The sequence below is a fragment of the Anoplopoma fimbria genome, chromosome 19, assembly GCF_027596085.1.
Source record: "Anoplopoma fimbria isolate UVic2021 breed Golden Eagle Sablefish chromosome 19, Afim_UVic_2022, whole genome shotgun sequence".
Lineage (NCBI taxonomy): Eukaryota > Metazoa > Chordata > Actinopteri > Perciformes > Anoplopomatidae > Anoplopoma > Anoplopoma fimbria.
Window position 1 is genome coordinate 1626751 of NC_072467.1, and position 22456 is coordinate 1649206.

Here is a 22456-nt window from a genome sequence, read left to right on the forward strand (position 1 = left end):
CACACTTCTCTAGATGGCAGAATGAGTGTATTCATATGTGTTAAAAGCATGATTATGTGCGCGTGTGCAGGCATGCATGAGAGAAGTGTGTGCTGTACTGTATGTCTGACTGCCCTTTCAGTGTCTGTCTGCGCATGTATGCCTGTATGATGGAGGGGGGTGGAAGAGCTGGGATTAAGCATACTAGATCAACATCACGGCGACTGGGAGGACCCAGTCCTGCTCTCATGGCCACATATGTAAACCCGACTACCCTAAAAAATAGGTCAGTGGAACACAACACACTCTCACACGCAGATGTACACACACATGCACCGGTATCAACTCAAAGAATCACAGTGTGGCTGTCTCGCCGGTGCCTTGTCGCCCGTCTGCGACCCACGTTCAACACTTGCCACGCACATCTTCCCACGGAACAGACACATCCTCTGGACTGGAACAACAGGATTAAGAACGGGACAGAAAGGAATAGCAACAAGAGCTCCCCCCTCCCCATCCGACCCTTTACCCCCTCTCTCTGCATGCTACCTCACAATTATGCCCCCAAAAAAACCAACTTGTCAGAGATGTGCAAAGATTACACCGGCTGTGGTTTCCACACACCCCACACAACAGTAGCAGTGAGAAAACACACACACACACACACACACACACACACACACACACACACACACACACACACACACACACACACACACACACACACACACACACACACACACACACACATACATACATACATACATACATAAGGAGTAAAAGAATCAAACCAAAATAGATTTTTAGAAGTTAAATAAGTCTAGCTCATTTTTCTTCTCCTGAATAAAGAACATATACACACATCTGTTCATGCATGAAAAGAAACATTAGAAAAGCTTAATTCACTTGCACACATTCAGAAGCACAGTATTATTGTATTCATCTCTCTCTCTCTCTCTCTCTCTCTCTCTGTCACACTCATGCCTTGCAAATGAAATGCAAAGAGTTGGCAGGCTATGAATAGCGAAGCCGTACTTCCCTACTTGTTACTCAGGGTGCAGGATCAGCATGCATTGTTTTTTTCTTTTTGCTCTTACCTTTCATAGCTGAAATCACAAAATACATCATTAAGCTTCGGGTCCATAAGAGAACAACTATCACCAGCGCAAAGCCCTCCACTGCTGTCTCAGCAGCAGCTGGCCAGCACAGCTCTGTCTCTCAGCCTCCGAGCATGACCACACCAGAATCCATGTGACTGTGACATCAGTGTTCATGTCTGACTGCTCCCCACCCACTAGCCTTTGATTGGCACAGCATGCAGCCAGTAGGGGCGCTGAGAGCTCAGGCAGGGAAGCTGGCCCTCTTCCCACTGATTGCAGTCAGAGCCTTGTATACCGGCTTGCTAGACACAGCAAGATGCTCTCGCTATCTTCTCTGGCATATCTTTTCAGTGCAAAAGGATAAAGTTAGAACCGGTTCTAGTAGACATCAGTGTATCACACTCTTGTTCTGTTCCTTCTATTCTCTTGGTTACATGCTTTAAAAAACAAAACAAAACAAAAACAGTGCAATGTCAAGGTTAAGAAATAAAAAGTCAAAGAGGGGATTAATGGCTAGAGGGAGACGAAGAAAGAGGTGAAGCAGAAGAAAACAGCTGAGGAAACGATAGAGAGCAGAAGTAGTAATAGGAAAGGCAGGGGATCTGCGCCTCGCTCTTCTCCTCCTCCTCCTCCTCCTCGTCTGCAGATATGAGTGATCAGTATGAGGCCAGATGTCTGCAAGCAGCGGTGGGCCGTACACGGGGAGAAGACGAGTGGAGCCTCAGCTTCTTCCTCTGACCTCTCAGAGGACCCGCATGCCCTTCTCTCTCTCTCACACACACACACACACACACACACACACACACACACACACACACACACACACACACACACACACACACACACACACACACACACACACACACACACACACACACACTCACACTCCGACGGCTCTCACACACTCTTTTGTGACAGGTGAAGAAGGGGAGATAGTGACGGAAGGGTTTGGATGATCCCTTCCACCCCACAGCGACCGGGCGATGAGTTTCTTGCTATCATTCCTCCCTCTCTCCCTCCTGTGCCCCTCACTCTCGCCCCCTGCTTCCCATTCCGGTCCCTACCTCTCTGTCTCTCTCTCTCTCTCCTCCCCCTCTCCTCGCTCATCCTCTCTCATATGATAATCTGTTCTGACTCCTAACCAGCTGCCTCTCTCTGATACAATATTCTGGTTTTAGTGCAATCCAGCCTTGGCCAATAACCACGTTGCATTTGGCATTTCCATGAATAAGCTGGCGCTCATATCATCTCGTCTCAAGACAAACATCATGCAGCTTCAGTTTCAGGAGCTGCAATGTTTGAAATCAAAAAAGTACAGGAAGAATATATTTTGTTTACACCACCAATATTTTGAATTAGGATATTTTAGAGGCTTATTTCACAACCTCTACATAGGTTTGGTATAAATAACACTACAGCAGCACTGTATCTTTACCACGGGATTATGACGCTTTGACATGAACAGAATACAATAAACAATACTTCAGAGACATAAACAATACTTCAGAGACATTTTGATATATTTTTTTATATTCCTGTTTTACCCACTAAATATTTATATACATGATGCTCTCTATTGTGTTCTGTTCAATGAATAAAGGTGCTTCTAACCACGTATAAAATGGAAATCAGGACTCAGCAGCTTGCAACATAAATCTTCCCATGACAATGTTTCATTAGGACCTCTATGATCCATTAGAGACACTAAACACATTAACTCACGTTGTGTCAACACCGGTCTCTTATTGCACACTGTCTAATGAACAAAATATCATTCAGAGGCTGATAGCATCAAATGGAGCGTGCTCGGGCTACAAACTCCACGTAGACAGGCCCTGGTAAACTATTCAAAACAATGTGATGTCAGAGACAGAGCAGTTGACTCATTTCAATGTTGCCTTCTCCCCACAACATCTTCAAAGTTCACCAGATGAGTCAGGGCCAAGGCCCACGCAGGAACATGTTTAACTGTCACTATCTGTGGTTGTCTCTCAGAAAGCGGCTGCTCTATCAGTGCACCAACCGTGGCTCGACACACTGTGGCTTAACGCTGAGCTACAGTTAAGGTGATAAAAAAACCAGCCTGTTGGCTGGTTATCTAAGATCATCTGAGAGGAGGATAACATCCTTATTACTGTCTGAGCGTCAGGCGAGAGATGGAAGGAGCATGTTTTGTCTGCTTACAATCATTGAATAAGTTAGGACCCCTACAGGTTAAACAACCAGCACTAATGGCTATTTCTAACAAGGAGAAAGTAAAACATATAAAATGTTGCATCAAACCTGATGTAGCACACTGACAATATTTCTACTCCACTTGGCTTTTTGCATCTAAAGTCAGCAGCCTTACACAGAACATAAAGGTCTATCAAGAGCCCCGTTTTCTGCAAACGTATCTTCACTATCTATCCAGTATCTTGGAAACTTTCTTCTGACTTTCTTCTTTTTTTGCGGCAGTCCTGTGGCTTAGAGTTTAGTAATGTCCTTAGTCAAAACCTGACTGGGGATCTTTGTTACACATCATTCTCCATCTCTCTTTCCATCTCTAAACTGTTGCTTTCTAATTAAGCCCCCAAACTCTTTTTTTGTTTATATACTGTGAGCACCACAAACTAAATTTATCTCATCTCCATTGCACATTTGTTTTGTAATTTTGGTTAACTGACCCTTAAACATAAAAAAAAACATAAATTAATAAACCAATCTTGATGTTGTTCTACTCTTTCATCTCTACCACAAACATGGAGCCTTCAACAGTATATAATTGTGCCTAAAAGCCCAGGCCTCTCCGAGGAGAAATCCCCAGCAAAGCTGCCTTATATGCTCTTGATCACACTCTCCCTTGACTGCTCCACATTACCAGTGACAGTATGCCAATACCCTGCTGATAGTTGTTCATTAGGGCATTGATTAAGCCACAAAGACTCTGATGGTCAAATGTCTGTGGGTATTAAATGCTGATCACTGTAGCTGTCAATAGAAACATTTTTGTCAATCCTTTTCTTTTGTATAAAATAGACATCGGGATAGTGAAGTTGCTGTGACTCCACACTTAATTTGTGCATATAGACCGGCCTAGTCATGTGTCTCGCACTCCTCTTGGATTAATTCAAGCAAATGTATTTACTGTAAACAAGCCCTGTGGAACGGAATTCAGCTGAGATGAGGTGCAGAGCATCCACTGGGGCCCCTGGAGGAGAGGAGAGGACCAGAGCTGATAATGGCCTCATTAGCAGTCTGTCAGTAGCCATTCCATGCACAGACTCACCATGCAGCTGATCCATGTTAATTCTCACAGCTCTGGACTGGCTTCAAAACCGCCCTCTGCGTGCTGTTGCGCTCTGCGACCTTTGACCCCACGGGATAAACAGTTACAGACTTTCTCATTGTGTGTGGCAATCTCGTCGCGAGGTATTTTAGAGAGCTGAGGCTTATATTCCACCACAAGAGCCACCTGGGTGTTTGGAGGCACCGCACCAGCCTGAAGCAGCGGTAGAATTAACAAGCTTCAACAGGCACTCCATGAAAACAATACAGATCAATTTAATATAGATGCCAAGGAGTGGAGGGCATAATATTAGAACCATAACAGCACTGGCCCACACCACACAATCATAAACCAATTTAGGGCCATTCCAGGCAATTTCCTGGGGGCTTCCACTTGTGGGAAGACTTCAATAAATCACACAGACAACAAAGGGAATATCTATTTCAGTGAAAATAGAGGACACTATTGGGTTATGTCCAGAGGATTGCGGATGGTTGCATTTTAAAGACAAGTTTGAATAAGAGAAGTGAGAGTTTAAAAGCATACTACATGCTACTGCTGTGCCTGGGTTTCATGGTATAATGTATAGCTACAGGAAGCGCTGTTCGCTCATTACAGCTAATGGATTTACCATGGAGCAGAGTGGTGTGTCTCCTAGTCTAGCAAGGTAGCAGCTGTAGGTGAGTTGTGCGTTTTCTGCAATCTTAACAGTTAGTGTACACTCTGATCAGATGACTGTATACACTGCCCTTCATCCTTTATATACACTGCAACCCCAGGGCCAGCTCAGCAATATTCTCTCTTTCTATCTGTCACTCAATACAGGCACACACGAGCACAATATTTATAGAACAGCAGGGTCAAAATGAATAAACATGAAAGCATATCATTCCTACATAGGTGAAGTGTACAGCCGTCAACTGTCATGTAATCTGAAATCAACAACACAGTACTTATAGTGAATGGTTGACAAGGCTATAGCCTTTTTGTTTTACTGCCATGGTTATTTATAGGGAAATTTAATTTTTTTTTTTTTTTTTTTTTTGAACAAACACAAAAATAAGAGCCTCTGGTATTTCCAAATCAATTCAATCAAAAGTTTTTGTAAAAGAAAAAAAAAAAAAAAAAGTACTGTGTCACTGTGGTAGCAAAGCCAAGTTTTCCTGCATGGACTGACCACGCTTCACATTTAAGGCAGACTTGCATGCCTCCCTCAAGAGGTGGTGACAAGAGGCTTTATACAATACAATAAGCACTGCACTTCAATGAAAAACATCAAACACCCTCAGCTACTCTTTAGTCGTTTTTTGGTTTAGTGGCTGTGTAGTCGTTGCTGTTATTTCTCTGTTAGACTTAAACTAAGTGAAATGTCAGGCCATTTCTGTTTGTCTTTGGGCACTTCAGCAGCAACAAAAGTGTTTACAATCTGCCCACTGGAACTGAATGTTCACTTGATTGATACAGCCTTGAAAAAAAAAAAATTGCGCGCCTCATACATTCAACAAAGCTTGTCATTTAAGTGACTGGAATAAATCAGTTTATTTATTTGGTTTATCAGATGAAAAGGCAGTGGTAAGGGGGGGGATCATCAGCACTGCTGGAGTGCTATCATAAATCTCACGGAACAATTTTTTCAATAGATCAATAGAAATCAGATTTAACAATGAATTGCACCGCATCTCCTTTGTGCGAAGCTGCCCTTGGGGACAGAAAGGAAAAACGGATAGGAGGATAGAGAGAGATGGAGCGAACGGGAACGAGGAGGGGAGATTATCGCAGGCATGGCAGTCTGTGTGAGAGGCTTAGCCTGGCTAGGCAGGGAGGTGGAACCCTGTGAATTCTAATGAACTGGCAAGACTCCCCCAAAACCAGCTCCATCTCCATGGCATGAGGACGACAGGAGGGAAGGAGGAGGTGATTAGGAAGGCGCAGCCCCTCCACGGCAAAACCAAACAGAGCAGGTCATTTTCCCTGTGATAATTATGGCTATAACCAGGCATGAGGGATTGGTAATGGACCTGCTTATTCTTCATGCCCTGCAAAGGCAACCACTGAGCCTGTCAAGGGGAAAAGCATGATGATGTGGGTTTCTTTTTTTTTTTTTTTTTCTTCTGTTGGTCGGGTGACTCTGGTAAGAGTTGCGATAGCTGTTGTAAAGGGCAGCAGGGGAACTTGGCCTTTGAGGGAGAAGTTAACGAATGAAGTTCATTATTGAAGAGCATACCAGGGAGACCCCCCGAAGTGTGTGATGTATTACCTAACGTCAAACTTACACACTACCCCAACATCACCAATATAGCCTGACATCAGCTCTGGGGGGAGGTAGGCGTGTAAACTAAAATAGTTAACCTTCTGGCTTAAGGCTGTAGAAGAAAAGAAGAAAACAGAGAGTGTACAACGGTAGTGTGCAAGATTTGCATCAATAGAGTTGTTTTCAATAAAAAATAAAATTTGAAAACCTCTAAATTACTCAATCTTTCTTCTGCGTTTAGGCTGAACAATTTCCCCATAATTCTCTCTATTGAAACATCAAAGTGAGTAATGAGGCAGAACCTTTTTTCTGTGACGGCCCAGTGCAGAAATCCTCAGAAGGAAACTATTTCAGCTTAAACTAACACATATTTAATGTTCTCTCTGTGACTTCAGGTAATGCAGTTGGTCCGGTGAGGCAATCCAGTTCAATGCAATGCAGATTACTCTCATTTATTAAAAAGCAGCTCTGTTCAAGCATGAAAGTAACTTTTCCTAAGTTCTATGAGCTTAATAAAAACAAGTGACCCACTAGAGGGACTAATGTTTTCCTCAAGATTGAGGGGGATCTTCAGGCTATTCGCGATGTGCACCACTTAGCCTTCCCCCTTTCCCCTGGATGGAGTTTCTCTGTGGTGGATGGGACGAAGGAGCTCTTTTACTGAGCACACGCTCAACACTTTTACTCTTGACTTATGAGGATGCCATGGGTGCAGGGGAGTGATTCATCACTGGGTGTGCTCCTCTTGCACCCACACATATTAGTAATGTGGTCCGCTGAGGAGGAGTTCTGTCATCAGTCTGTACCTGGGCCCTCTGAACAAGGTAGGTCAACAGGAGGCAGCAGCGGCTGGCCCACTTTTAGTCTTTCACAGCACCTTTAAGTTTCCTCCAGCTCTGCCACAGCTGAGCCTGACGGACACACTAAGACCAGTTCTGGTCAAGGGGAGACACTGCCTCGGTGCTCTAACTGGTGCACTCTCTATATCTGTTGACTCAGTGCTGCTTGTCCTCCCAGTGCTAAAGTACAGCAGGCCAAGTGAGACTTGGTGAGAAGTTAAAGCAAAGGGAGAATAGTGTCTTCATTTAAAATATAACAGTGTAAAAGCAACAAAAAATAAGAGAAAAAACAAACAAATAACTCATAGTTTGGATGAAAAGTTCCCAGACTTATCCATCTGAAACCGCCAGGGGAAATTTCATCACAAGACTCCCTAGTCTTCTGTAATACAGCCGCAACAAAATAAGTGGCAAACACATGATCGTCTGTTCTTTCACAAAATGTAGAGCCACTTTAAGTCAGCATAAGCCTTTGACCTTAACATTGCAGGTAATGCACATTTAAATACCTACCTCAGTATTCATGTTTGTCATTTTACTTGTGAAGATTAGGTGTAAAAAGGCTATTTGAAACCAAAACACAGGATTAAGGGATAATGCTGCTCTGTGTCTTGTGAGTCGACCTTGATTCTGTAATCCAGCACAATACTGGAGAACAGCACATTTCTCTCTCTTGTACATTCAATACACTCACTGTAGAACAGCTCACGCTGATGTAATGGCAAAAGCATAATGGCACCACGCTGAAAGAGAAAGTAATCTGAATTAAGGGGAACTTCATTGTAATATCTGTGTAATAGAACTGGAAATGGCATTACAACATTTGTACAAAGAAAAAATACTATTGATAGTAGCTTTACATTGATTATATATTAAAGGAGGCTGGATGAAAATATGAGCTGATAATGTTGTTGCACATAAGGGAGGAGAAAAAAAAAGACGGTCAGGGAAAAAAAAAAAGCGCATAAGTAAATTGATTTGAATCACGCAGACCTGCACTTTAATGACCACGGTGAGAAATGAACTTGATCTTTAAAGTGAACCAACCTGCAGTCAGCCACGGCGTTATTAAGGACTGGGCCACTTAATCAGAGAGGACACCGATTTAGCGAGGAGCTAACTATGCAGGAGGGACCCTCAGTGGTAGCAAACACATTATAAAGCATTGTGTCACCTGACTCGCACAGGTACGTATACATGCTCTCCTCACTTCCCCCCATTCTGCCTTATTTTCCTGACTTCATGTCTCCTTTCCCGTTTCTCTTTTTTTGTCTTTTTGCTGCTGCAGACAGTAGAATGAAAACCTGCCTTTGATGTCTGGGATCCTATAATGCTGAGCAGTAGAAATCCGCATGCCTGGTATCTGTAGAATCTTAATGATGACGGCTAACTTCACAATGGGTTAACCGCATCTCTCTGTTCTTGCACTGCACAACTACAGAAACACAAATTAATAGCAACGGGAAAAAACAGCATTCCTCTAATAAAGCAGATTCAACAAAATGTGCGCAATGCGATCAGCACAAATGTCAATGTATAATATCACTGAAAGCTTTTGTGAGCACTTCTGCTTTCTTCTCGGCCGATGTAACTTTTTTTTCCTGCTATAGTTTCTGAGCAGAATGACAATTTTTGTTGGAAAGACGTGATCCTTACTTCAAATGCATCTAATTAAGTTTCAGTGAACATATGAAGCTCGGTATTCAAACAGTCTATTTTGTTGTGTTTTTTCCCCAACTTTCTCTTTGTTGCACTGTGACGATGATTACTGATCTTAAAAATGGTGCTTGCATGATAATTCAGAATAAATCTTTTACAGGGGACATCTTAACTCATTGCATGGTTTATTCAAAAACATTCTTTTGAATAATTCAGGAATGGAATTATATATGTTCATTTTACTTGCCTTTATTCATGCATGATATTGCATCAGAATTGCCAAATCCTAAAAAATACATAATGGGATATTTCTGACAAAATACTTTTTTTGCTCCACTTCATTTTAGTATAATTAGTCCCAAAAAATGCACCTCAGTGAGAAATGAAGACAATCGATATCAGATACATGCTGGTCACTGTGATAAGCTCTGAGGACAGTCCATGTGTACGGCTGCGACTGAGGAACTTTACTGATGGCACAAGGACATTTAATTATGGCCCCCATCTTAAAGCTTCCCCATCAGCATCAGTCAGGATCATATCTGGAGGAGCTCCATGACCTCCGCCTCTGTCGCCCTCCATGAATCAAACCTTTCATTACCTGCTGACACTTGTCCTGCGCTGAATGTGTGTACACCATGGGAAAGTGATGAGGCATCGGAAACCTGATGAGTGACGGATAACCCGCGCTTGTGCAAAGTCTGGCCGACCGCGCGCTGCCGTGAGAGCGGGGCCGGCCGTGCCCTCCCAGCCATGCCAACTGCTTCGCCTGGCAGACGCCACACCATCTCAGCACCGCCCACGGTCCCCGGCCCCGCTCACCTGAGGAGGCAGACAGCCGGCAGAAGAGAAATCGCCGGCAGCAGATGGGGCCACTTTACTTTGGCTGGCCCAGCCGAGCATTGTGTCCTTGTCACATGTCACTTACTCTTGTTTTCTGCTCTGACAACACTTCAAGACAGGGCCTTTCAGTTTTCCCTGAGACACAAAAGGGAAAGGGGTGAGGAAAAGCTGACGAGGCCTCTCTTCACTCCGGCGCAAATTCTCTGAAAGAGCCGGCACCAAGAAGAAGAACCAGATTAAGAGCCAACAAAAGCAGAGCTCCCCCACAAAAAGCTGTTGTGCACCCCTACGGTTCCCCCCTAGCATTCTCCTCCTTATAAAACACCATGGGCCCCCAAGGAGGTGATAAAAAGAAGCGTCCACACCCACAGAAACATATGCAAAGAAAGTGCATGTACAAAAGGCCATTTGCAATTTTACAAAATGGCAGACATAATGCTTTTACTGAGAAATGAGGACCTGCCATATTGTGTTGGAGAGGAGAAAGTATGGCACCAGAGGAAAAATGGAGAAAAATCATGCTGGCCTGGTTTACGACAAATAGATAGCTCTATTGATTTCCCTTTTACAGCGAATGTCCATCCCTCACTGTTGTGATTACATTGACCTATTTCAGAAAAAAATAGCCGTCTATTATAGATTATACCAGAACGTCCAAAAAGAATACTCTTTTTGTGGAACAAACAAATAGAGAAAGATGAAACATAACCTACAGTACAGAGGGAGAAAAAGATTGTGTCAATTTAGGCGTTCAATGTTGCTCTGGGAGGAGAAGAAACAACAAGTTCTTGTACCATGCTGAGAATCAAATAACTTCAACAAAAAGAGCGGCGGTGCTTAGTGGGGCCCCGCATTGTCAATTTCAATCCTAACAAAAGGGCAACAACATAAAAAATGATTGCAATATTGCTCGACCAACATTTAAACATAATAATGCCAATTTTACAAACTCCGAATTCTGTTTAGTACGAACAACAGTGTATAACATATTTGATAATAATCTAATCTACTTTATGCGCTACTGTATTGTGTTTTTATACTCTAATACACTACAGCACAGTTCAGTGTTGTATGCTTTGTGCTGATGATTCCTCTGCGTCAGTGTGTATTGCTGTGTGCACTTGTCCTGCTCCACTATGTCTGTGCTGTGCGTCTCACTAGACTATCTCTCTCCGCGTAGCTCAGGGGACTCTGGCTGGCTGATCTTCATTATCAGCCCGAGCTTAACAATGTACTGGATGCACTTCCCACATGAGTGCAACTAACAAATCCCCACAGAGCTGAATCAAGGCAACAATGTGATGAAATACCTTCAAACAGCCACTGAGCATGGAAAACTGAGCTATGCAGAGACAACTCACACCGCCCCGGGCGATTCCACAGGAGTGCGCCTGTTGCCAAGCAAAATTAGACAGCAACTGGGACATATTATTCGCCTAAATTGGCAATGTACAGCACTATTAAGGACCATAAATCTCATGTTTGATTAACTGAAAATAGCTCAATTCACAGAGCCAATGCATTAGAATTCTACCACGCAGAAATCCAAGCAGGATCTGATGTCATTTAGGCGTAAATGAGGTGCTTTACGGGGGTGAAGTCTGTCATTGTGCTATGTGAACACGCAGAGCATTATTGGGATTAATAACACTGTTAGCATATTGTTCCAAACATACACCAGACTACATTCATGAGAGGAATCTCAAATCTTCAAAATGAAAGAAATCTAGAAACTCTGGCTTTATAACTTTGAGTTGAATCTCATTGACTGATATTATTTCACTGTAACTCTGCACTCTGTTTTCCTAAGACAGAGCAGAAGAGTCTGAATCATCCGTTTCCTTTCAAACAGATTGGCTGTGCTATTACTATGTGAGTGCGGATCTCTGACGAGAGAAACTCAATACATGCTGCTAGCAAATAAATGAAGATGCAGGAGCAGGGCCATGTTTCTCAATCAGTGTAAGGAGTCTGTCACCGCAATGGAGATAAATATAGGGTGAAAAAACTGGGACTCTCTACAACATATCTGTAAGACTGAAGAGAGGAAGCATCGTCTGTCTCCTTTTTCTTTTTCCCGGAGTTACATTCACTACTACTACTGCCTCCCTCTGGCCACTCTATTCCAAATCTAAACTCAGACACACACTACACATAGAACACATGAATACAGGGGATTGGCAGAATAATGCAAACTACCCTGAAATATAATGATATAAAATAAAATAACAATGCATGCATTATTTTCTGCTTTTTTTTTTAAGACTGCAAATTCAGCTCCCAGTTTGGGGGATTCTAATAGAATATTGTTAAGTATTTCTGTCGCTGTGATAAGCTCTGATCTTGTGTATATACTTAATGTAGATACTCAAGCCTTTGTTTCATTGTGTATCACAGTCTGAGCAGTTAGTCAGACAATCAGTATTTTGTACATCTACAGCTGCGAGAGTGAGAGAGGATTAGCTCGAGGTAATCAGGAGATCTGCTCTGTTGGAGGAAGAGCATCCTGGCTACACTACCTGTGTATGTGTGTGAACGTTAGCTAGCTCTCTGCTATTCGAGCTGTGAGACAGAGCCCCAGACTGCTGATGGTAGATTAGAGGTGAGACGTCTAATCTCGGTGTAATCAGCTGCTGCATCTGATCCTCCGCTCCACACCGTCTCTCTCAACAGGTCCAAACAGAAACTCATCTCACAGCAGCGCGGCCTCGCCGAGGTAGGAGACTGTGACCGCATATATATCTGGTGTCCGGCATCAAAGTTAAAGAAGAAAAAAAGATACAAGGGGAAATATAAGCCCTTGATCTTTTGCTGTCACCTCTGTCACAGGCTACTTTAGTGGAACATCAACTGCTACTTAAAGTCAATTCAAGAGAACTGTCAGGGAAATGTACAGGAAAACCACAGTGGACTTCTTGCTGAGAATTATAGCCTTGCGGTTGAAGAAAGTGCTGGCGAGGGGGCCGCCCCTTAAAGGGAATCAAAAAAAGAAGGGGACTCAGACATAGAGAAGACAGGTTGCTGCCTCACAAAGTAAATCTACTTAAGTCCGTATAGCAGCCAGACTTGAGAGAGGACATCACAGTCTGTTTTCATCTAGACTACATCACCTTCTGATGGAGCTACGATTAGTCCAGTGCTGGGGGGAGAGAGAGAGAGAGAGAGAGAGGAGAGGAGAGGAGAGGAGAGGAGAGGAGAGGAGAGGAGAGGAGAGGAGAGGAGGAGGGAGAGGAGAGGAGTGAGGAGTCTGCCAGTGAACAGCTGCCCCTGTAATTTATATTGATGAGGGGACTGGCATGGCGGGGAGCTTCCAGCGGTTTGATCACTCAGGCAGAGTGGGGAGTTAGTCAGAGACACGGCCCATCCCTGTGGTCTGGGCTGGACTAGGAAGACCTCCTAAAACACACATACACTTGCACACACATGCAAGAAAGACTGCCAAACTCACATTACGAGTGTGCAGTGTGGACTGGCGAAGTGGGGAAGCCAATGTTTTCACTCCGAGAGCAGAAATAGATCTACGGCCTGGCTGTAACCATGTAGGGCAGAGCGATCTCCATCATTATTACTCCACCATATAATCACCAGGCTTCTCTAGGAAAGACCTACCATCCACATTCTCAATGACCATTAACCAGCCCTTGAACGTCTTCTTGTGCACACAGTTCTGACAAGTTTCTACTGCCGCTTCCTGTCTGCGAGGCACAGCAATCAACTACTTGTTAAAGGGCTTTACTTTGATTTCCTCACAAGGACACGATTTGAATATTTCTCACTGATATGAGACAGCGTGGTCCAGTCTCTGCCCAGGGCTTTGAACCCAAGACTCCTAAATCATGCTCTTTGATTTGAGCCCCCTTCCGGTGTTGAGGTGCTTAGCGCGCGCACTAATTAAGATACTGGGGCGCTGGATGGTGGGTCAAAGCGTTTCTGCGCTACCTTGAAGATATCCTGACACAAACACGAACATGCACACGCACGCATCAAAAAAATTATAAAAAAATACCAAAGCCCCTCCAGACAAGCAAATAGCTTAACACACAATCATGCTGCTGTTTTGACACTGATGTTTGAGTAAGGTAGAGCCGTGTAGGAGATCACATCCTTTGCCTTGCTGCCTGATGTAAGAAGAGCCGGGTGTGTTTTACAGGGCGAGGTGCAGCTTCTCACAATCTGAAACTCTTCGACCGCTCTTACAGAAAAGCCCTCTGGCCTTCCCTCTCCACAAGTTTCATCAGAGTGATCAGAGGGAAAGGATAGCCTTCAGGGCTAGTTTCTTCTGTGCACACAGTGGGGTATGAACACACACACACACGGACCTACACACTTACACAGACACAGCGCAGTACACCGCACAAAAGCGTTTTTACATGCCTTTTCGATTACACTTCAGACGTGTCAAAATAAGAGTACAAATCTCTTGGAAATCATTGATTTCCACAGGTTTGACTGTTCATCAATTCTTCATGAGCAGACTGAAATTGAAAAGGCAGTGGTGGTGGCTAGACAAGGCAAAGCCTGTGAACTATTGTTGTACGGCATAAAGAAGTCTGTATCTTTCAATTGCAGTGATATGATCGGCACATGAAGAATACAAAGTCTTGGTAGTTAATGCAGCCTCAGAGGTTGAAAAACCACCACACAGCACCACATCCGTGTTGCTCAGCTGCAAGGCCTTGCAGAAAACAAAGAAGTGCTTCAGCACACCGTCTGCTTCAACTGTGCATGATTATCAAACAGTCATATGACTACATAGCATTTTAATTTCCTCTCTGGGGTTATCACCATATTCACTCCAGCATGGAGAAATACAAAACAGTGAAAGTGGATGGCACTGATCTAATGAGGGTATTGATTTATTACAATACTAGTCAAGCAACAAAAGGCTTATAGGCACTGATGAAAGAAGAGCCAACAGAAAGTAGATGATCTTATCATCTCTACTGTATATGAGGTACGGAGAATGTTTTTCCCCACTTTACATCAGTGTTGATTTTTTTCTTAGAATTAAATGATGTTTTTTTCCACAGCTTTAAAATTGTAGTGCAACACAAATAAAAAGTAATACAAATAAATCTGTGTACTCACAAGTATGTGTCTTCTTTGTTACTGAGATACCTGCAAAGAGAAAACAAACAAAGCATGAAAATAGGAAAATATCCACCAAGTACAACATTTACATGTCTCTGCTTATAGCTATATGATGGTGATGAAGAGGTAGACCCTGTGGTCCAACACATTGTCACTGTCCAAGGTCGCCGAGGTGGCAGGCCCAGAGCTATTATGTGTGTAGGCTGGTGTCTGACCTACAGCCATGCTACATTAACATCCTCGACAATGTGATTCAAACTTTATCATCCGCGGGCAATGAATGGAAAATTATACTTAAACAAACAACATTTGGAATGCTAATGTGTTGAGCAGCCGCACTGATTGGACATAAGCACATGACTAAGCCTGTGGCCCAGAGCGGGATGGAGGCACTTTGACCTACGTGTAAATTGGTTAATCCTTTCTTTATTTATTGAGATTAGGACCTCTTTTTCAAGAGGGACCGTGTACAAAAAACATATATGAAAGCACAAGACAAAAGTATAAATCAAATCACAAATTATGGTACACAACATCAATTAAGTCATAATATAAATAAAGCATTACAGTGTAATATTTAAAATATACTTTTAAAAGGGTGCTGGATACCAGCAGTGGGCGAAATACAAATAAGAGATCTTGAAATAGCGTAATTTTCTTTTTTGTTTTTCATTTATTATCATTGATTGAGAGAATCAAAAGCATCAAATCAAAACATGAAAATTTCAAGCTGCTGTTGGCATATAGCATCAGCTAAATGTGCATTACAATGTGTAGTGGCACAGATTTTAAATATTATTTATATATTGTGAGATTGAATCAGACCTACAAACTCTAGATTGGTGAAAAGGGTGACCAAAATCCGGTTGGGGGGCCTGGGGGTGTTGATCAGTGATTTCTTGTGATTTCGATACTCAAATGAAGCCTTTTGAGTACAAAGATATCATTTAAATACTGCTTGGTAGCTTGTGAATTTGCCCCTCGGGGCCAATGAAGCCATATTGATGAAATAATATATTTGATTATTTATTTATATTAATTCATTAATTAGTAATAATTATTTACTGTATATTCAATCTGAATCTGCAAAGTAACTAAATCTGCCAGATGAACGCAGAATAGTAAAAAAGTTAAATTTTTGCCTCTGAGATGCAGAAGAGTAGAAGTATAAAGTAGCAGAAAACACAAATACTAAAGTTAAGTACCAGTACGTCAAATTTGCATTTCAGTACAGCTCTGAATCCAATATATTTAAATACTTTCCACCACGTTTGATAAGAGGATAAAAAGCACAGCACTAACAAAAACATGAAGCTGTTACAGTGCTGTTGTGTAAATGCAGCTTGCCACAGCTGTAATCATATATGACTTATCTCTGGAAGGGCCTGTGGTGTAATCAGTCCACTACGGAGTTCAATATGTTAGCCAACCAGGAGGTTTAGAAATTGTATGGTAATTATTTAACCAGTGAGACTTCCATACATGTGGAATTATACTGGATATAAAAGTAAGGTCAAACAGATAAGATATCAGTGCTGCAATTAAATGAGCACTGAGGTGTTGAGGATGAAGGATCTAAATTATTCTCATCCTTAGACTTACTACTTAAACTTTACACTCACTAGGATATTGTAAACCTCATGCTGAGAGTGAAGTCTGAGAGATAATGTATGGTAGAGGTAGAAAAGACTTGATAAAACCATAGATGAGATACAAGCAGTGATGTGTGCCAGTTGCAAACTGCTTATAACAAGTGTCCAGTCTGACCAGTGTGAGTCAGAACTGGCTGTGGTGGAGCTGGGCTGCCTCTCCTCGTGCTGCCCTTCCTCGCCCCTTCGGGTGTCAACTCATCGAGTGAGCCACCTCGGTTCCTGCTGTCTGCAACATTGGTCTAATGCCCCGGGAGCCTGACGCGGACGAGCGCACAGCCAGCCGCGGTCCCCAGCGGCCCCCTGGATGCTCATGCTTTGCGGGCCGATGGCACACTAATAGATCCCACTTGTCATGCGGAAGCAATGGCTAATTTTTCTACAGCTTGCATTTGAAACTCGGGGGACGGCGAGCTGACATGATTCAATAACTCTCTGTGAAAAAGGCGTCTGGCCGGAGATAACAATGTTTCAGAGACGTTTGAGGGGAAACGAGTCAAAGAGCAACGAGGGGGAAAACAAATAAGCCCTTCAGCCTCCTATAGACGTACACACAGAAACACGTAACTAATATCAACTCCATTGAGCAGAAAGAGGGAAACAGTCACCTGGGGCCGGAAGTCTGTGATCGAGCTCTAGCATTGTTTCACTGCTCAGGGCCAAAAAGCTTCTGTTCTGTCCAACTGTGACATTACGCAAGGAGAAAAATAAACAGTAATCCAGCCTTAATTCTACACTTCAATCAAATGACATTGAAGCCAGCAAGAGCCGATGGTCCATTAAATAGCAGTGGTCCCAAGGTGCTGCAACACAAGGCAGCTGTAAAAGCCAATATTAATCAGTTAACTGGCTCTTTGTTTTGATGGGTAATACAACCTCTTAGACCATGTAAGGAGCAGAGCTGATGTGCTTAGTGGAAACGGAATCAGAAGAAAATAGCAAATAAGCAGCTTTTTACTGGCTTTATGTCAAACCTCGCGTTACAATTACAGACACATAAAGCAGAAATTCTCAAACTATTTAAGGGGAGTCTGGTGACCATTAGAAAAAAGGGATATTATCATAACAAAAGGTGCCATATTTCATATAAAATGTGCATAGCATACAGAGGGTGCAAAACGTGACAGAGAATTCAAAATAGCAGCCTGTTTTGTCGTCTGACTGACCACAGATCTTCGAGTTGAACACAACCATTCGCAAGATGTTTATGACAGAGGAAGTGAAAGGAACTCAGGTCTATGTGAGAGTATGTGTAGAGTATATGCCTGTGCTTTCGCCCAAGATAAGCCACACAGACCACAGCGATAATACTTGGGAGCTGTTGTGCTGTCGCAGAGTCAAAAAGTATCAACTTATCTGGCTCTGTAAAGGCTCTTGTTTCTAATCCTCAGGTGTTAGCTTCTACATCAAAGATGCAGTAATGAATAATCATTTTTGTATAATTATTACATTTCCTATATAATCAACTTAAGCACACCAAAAGTTTTGACCTGATAATTTTTCTTTTCTTCGCGTAATACAAAGTTGTACCCCTATTGCCAAACTGCTCCATGAGCTCAAGTCTTTTTAAGGATGGATATTTACTGTAAAGAGCCCCTGGTGAATTTACTGCGTTAACAAACTGTTTTGTTCACTGGACTTTTGACTTTTTCGCATTACTTATACTTAGTATTGTGTGTATCCTTAGGGCCTAAATTGTACTACTGCATAACAAATTGTGAATTTGTTTTGCATTGTTTAAATCATCCAGCAGTCGACTTCTTCCTCTCTTTTTTGTCCACATCGCTACCTCTTGTGGATTGTTATTGCCACCAGCTGTCAATATGCAATACACTGCAGTCAGCAGAAATGATTACCGCCTCTCCACCATGCTCGTGAGGTGCAAGTGTTTGCTCATGCCACAGGAAACAGATAAACCTTGGTCAAAAACTGCACCCTAACCGTTAGATAGAATATGTCAAAAAGTCTATAATACCGGACGGACAGAAAGAGATAATATGTAAAAAAAAACAAAAACATGTAAATCACAAACTCCAGAAGTAAACACAGAAACAGCCAAAACAGCCAGCGCTGTGTGTTTGTTTCTAAGAAGGGGTACCGACAACTACTGTCGCTCTCTCACCCACCGCATCCCAAACACCTAATAATATGAAAACTATTGTCTTCATTACTGCGTTAAGGTGCAGAGAGAAAACCAATTCTGTCCTCACAGCAAAGGCTCATTTGGCCTGTTGCTATGCAGGTTACAGGAAGCAGGAGGGGTGGTAAGTGAGCCCACTTCCTCCTCTAAGTGTCATTCAGAGCCCTGTGATTGGAGGTGGCAAGGAGAAGGGGCCATAAAGCCAATGAATGAGTCAGGCGGTGAGGAAGAAGGAGTTAGCTCTGGGCACTGACATTGGCAATGCCTGCCAGCTCATGTCTTCTCGACTGGATGGCAGGTTCGGAGGTCAGAGTGGAGGTGAAGCTCTCCTTGACGAACAAACAGGCTGCTATAAACATGCTTACAACTTGAGGTCTGCCTTTCATCAATACCAAAGTGCTTTAGGGGATCATTTATATATGATAGATACTGAAGTTAAAAGACAAGCCTGTAGTCTGTATGAGCCGCTGAATTCTAATTTCAACTTTTGTCACAATAGAAGGAGGGACAGTTGTCACTGTGTGGCCTTTGATCAGTCATTTCTTCACTTGCACTGGTAAACAATTCAGCAGATGTTCTCATGAGACTTCGCCTATGCTAGAGAGGAACTGTGCAGGCGAGTGGAGGTTAACCTCCACCACATCCATTTGCAGGGGGGCACACATCCTGTAAACATGCCATTTAGACAGGAGGAGAGTGCGTCGGGGTTTGGCAGCCTCAGTGCTGCAGCCGGCTGTGGAGCGCCGTGCCATCGCGGGCGACTCAAAGTGACAGCGCTGTAATGAAGTCTGAGGCGCATGGCAGGCTGTACGTCATAATTTCAGGTTCCTTAAAGCCTGACAGGGAATGATTATCATGGATGGTTATTGTCACCCTGCCTCCCTGGGAGACGAGGCGTGCTCTGGGGTTGTTGCACCGTGACATTCAAAGTTACAGTCTCCTTCATATAATGGAGCTGTCCTCTCAGCGCGCTAATGGGAGCGATCCATTTAACCTGTGCCAGAAACACACAGACGAGGAGGTTCCTAATGCGAGGCCTCTCCCGTGGGGACGTCACACTCCCCCCCTGGCTGCTCCCTTCCTGCTGCTTGATTCATTGACTGGCGCTCCTCACTTATCCTCATTCACTGTTCAGTCTGGGGAGACAGGGAGGCTTGCTTCTTGCCGTCTGCTCCACATGCCGCCGCTGCACGCCCGCCGAACACAAGGACATAGCCGGCCCAACCAGACCCAGCTGCTGGAGGAGCCGGTGAGGGCCCAGTGAGGGACGGACTAGACACCTACTGGAATTACTGGTCAATACTATAGGCCTCGGTAATGCTCGGGGTACAGACTCTCTACAGTTAATAAGGCCTCTCAGATAGGAAACGCATCAGACCATAATGAGAAGGGTTGGTTTTTGGTCCTGTCTTAATGATGGCAGTTGTATGGGACTGTTCATTTTAGTCTACTCCTGAGGTTGCTGTTAATGACGATGCCTAAGCGTGGTCATCTTAAGAATGATAGATGTAGCCGCATTCAGTAGTCCATCTTTTGAGTGCTGCTGCCTGCCCGCCTGACAAACTACTGCTACATTCCTCAGAGAAAATAATTAGAAACAATTAATGTGTTTTTCTTCTTAGCCATCACAAAGCTAACAAACATGTTTTGCTGAGTTATGTTGCTGTAAATATAACATTTTCGACATTGTACAAATTCAGGCTTGAATTAGTAGGGTGCTTGTTTAGATAGTGGGCAAATAATATGTAAAGAATGATCTTATGGTAATGTAACGGGTCAGACAGTGTTGTGTGCAGCTTAAGTACAAATATATGATGCAAGGTTACTCTTGCATTAATGCTCATCTCATCAAAAGTCATAATATGGGATGGGCGGGCTGATTAAAAGACCTCGGTGCTGTTCTAACTTTGGCAGTCTGAAGGCCAACTTTCATACACAAAGTCATTTAAACAAGCTTCCCTTTTGCAGTGACACACTTAGCCTTACTAGCTATTATGCTGCTATAAACTATACATGCAAAAATGTAATGATTAAAAAAGCACAATGATTCTAATCAGCTGCCCCCTAATATACTAAAACACTTAATCCATGGAGAGGCCAATTCTCTGGGGAGGCTCAAGAGAAAAATGACTTCTCTGTCTCCAGGCGCTGTTATTTCTGGTCATTTCTAATTGGTTTTAACTAAAAGCAACCACTCCGAGACTCCACAGGTTACGCCAATGCATCGCTATGGAATTGTCTGCAAATAGAAGATATACATCCAAATTAGTTTTAGAGGACACCACAATTGTCTTTCAGAAGATGAAAGGAGAGAGGGCAGGAAAAAAGATAAACGCATACATGCCTTACTGAGAAAGGCAAGACGTTGAAGGATCCCAACGGAGGAGCAGGGATGTTATCAGGGTGACCCTGAGATCATAGAAACCCTAGCTGACTTGAGGTACCATGTCACACGCACCTCGCCCCCTACAAATGTCTCCCAGGCTTCATGTACAACGTCCCCCCCGTCCCCCCCGCCCGGTTCTGCATTGCTGGGCCTGTGAGTCTCCAGGTGAGTCCTCAGTGCTGTTTGGTGGCTCGTGAATTATACATTGCAGCAGAGGAATTGACTTGGCCCAGGAGGGCCGAGAAACAGCAGGCATGGCTGGGAGGCAGATTGAAGACTCTGACGGAATTTTAATTGTACCGCAGGGAACGCTGCGATAAGTGCCATTGTTATTTGTAAGACACTGCTGCACAGGTTCACTTAGCTATGAGCTTTGAAAAAAATGACAAAATCCAAAAACGACTCTGTTGTACAATGTCCAAGGCTACAAAGCGCCAACAGCCCTCTTGTTAAAGATTATTCTTTGGAGTATGGTTCATATCACTGTCGTAATAATATTTATCATTACGCTCTCCTTGTGCTCTGTATATATGTGGAACATGCTCAGAGGACCAGTGAAGGTCAGCTATGGCGAAGGAAGAAAAATACAGAAAACATCTACAAACTTAAAAAGGAACCGTTCAATCAGAAACCACTGAGGCTTTCCAGTTTCCAGTTTTTTTTGTTGTTCGAACTTTGTTCAGTACAGTACTGCAGGTGAAAAGCCAAAATGTTAGGGTTTCTGCTGCTCTGATGTTGTTCACTCTGATCCCGGCTCTAGCTGTACTATAAAGTAATTCTCCTCTGAGAGCGAGCTGGTCCCGGGGGCCTGACGGATGCAGGAAGGCCTAGGGCAATGGTCAAAGTGAGGCCAGGGGCACAGGCAGGCCTCTGTCTGCTCTCTGCGCTGGCAGTTCCCAGCCCAGCGGTAATCTCCCTATGATCCAGCCTCAACCACACATGAAACCCAATAGCCTTTCAGCCCGCACCATAAATAAAGACAAACCAAATTCAGCAGACCACCCTGGCTTAGTTTAACATTATTGAGCTACACTGAACAGCAGTCTGAACAGGCCACCACTGGGTGTATTTACACAGCTAAACATAAAGGCTTTAAATACACATGTGAAACGGACACATTTTCAGAGGACCGTTTATTTCTAGTGGTATAATTACATAAAGCAAAAACAACATCGCAGCCTTTCAGTATTTTCAAAATGTAAACAGAAAAATACATCACAATTCCCAATATCACAATACAGTATACATAGA

General features: G+C 43.3%; 1 protein-coding gene across 2 annotated transcripts in view; it reads right to left on the minus strand.

Annotated features, from left to right (window-relative positions):
- The window catches only part of roraa (RAR-related orphan receptor A, paralog a), a 169733-nt gene that overhangs the window by 39395 nt on the left and 107882 nt on the right, over window positions 1–22456 (minus strand). The window contains exon 2 of one of the 2 annotated variants that reach the window (XM_054619640.1): window positions 15028–15057. In XM_054619640.1, coding sequence (XP_054475615.1) covers window positions 15028–15057 — 30 coding nt within the window. Of the gene's footprint in view, window positions 1–1076; window positions 1204–15027; window positions 15058–22456 lie in introns of those variants that run through there. The other variant, XM_054619642.1, reaches the window with a different exon arrangement.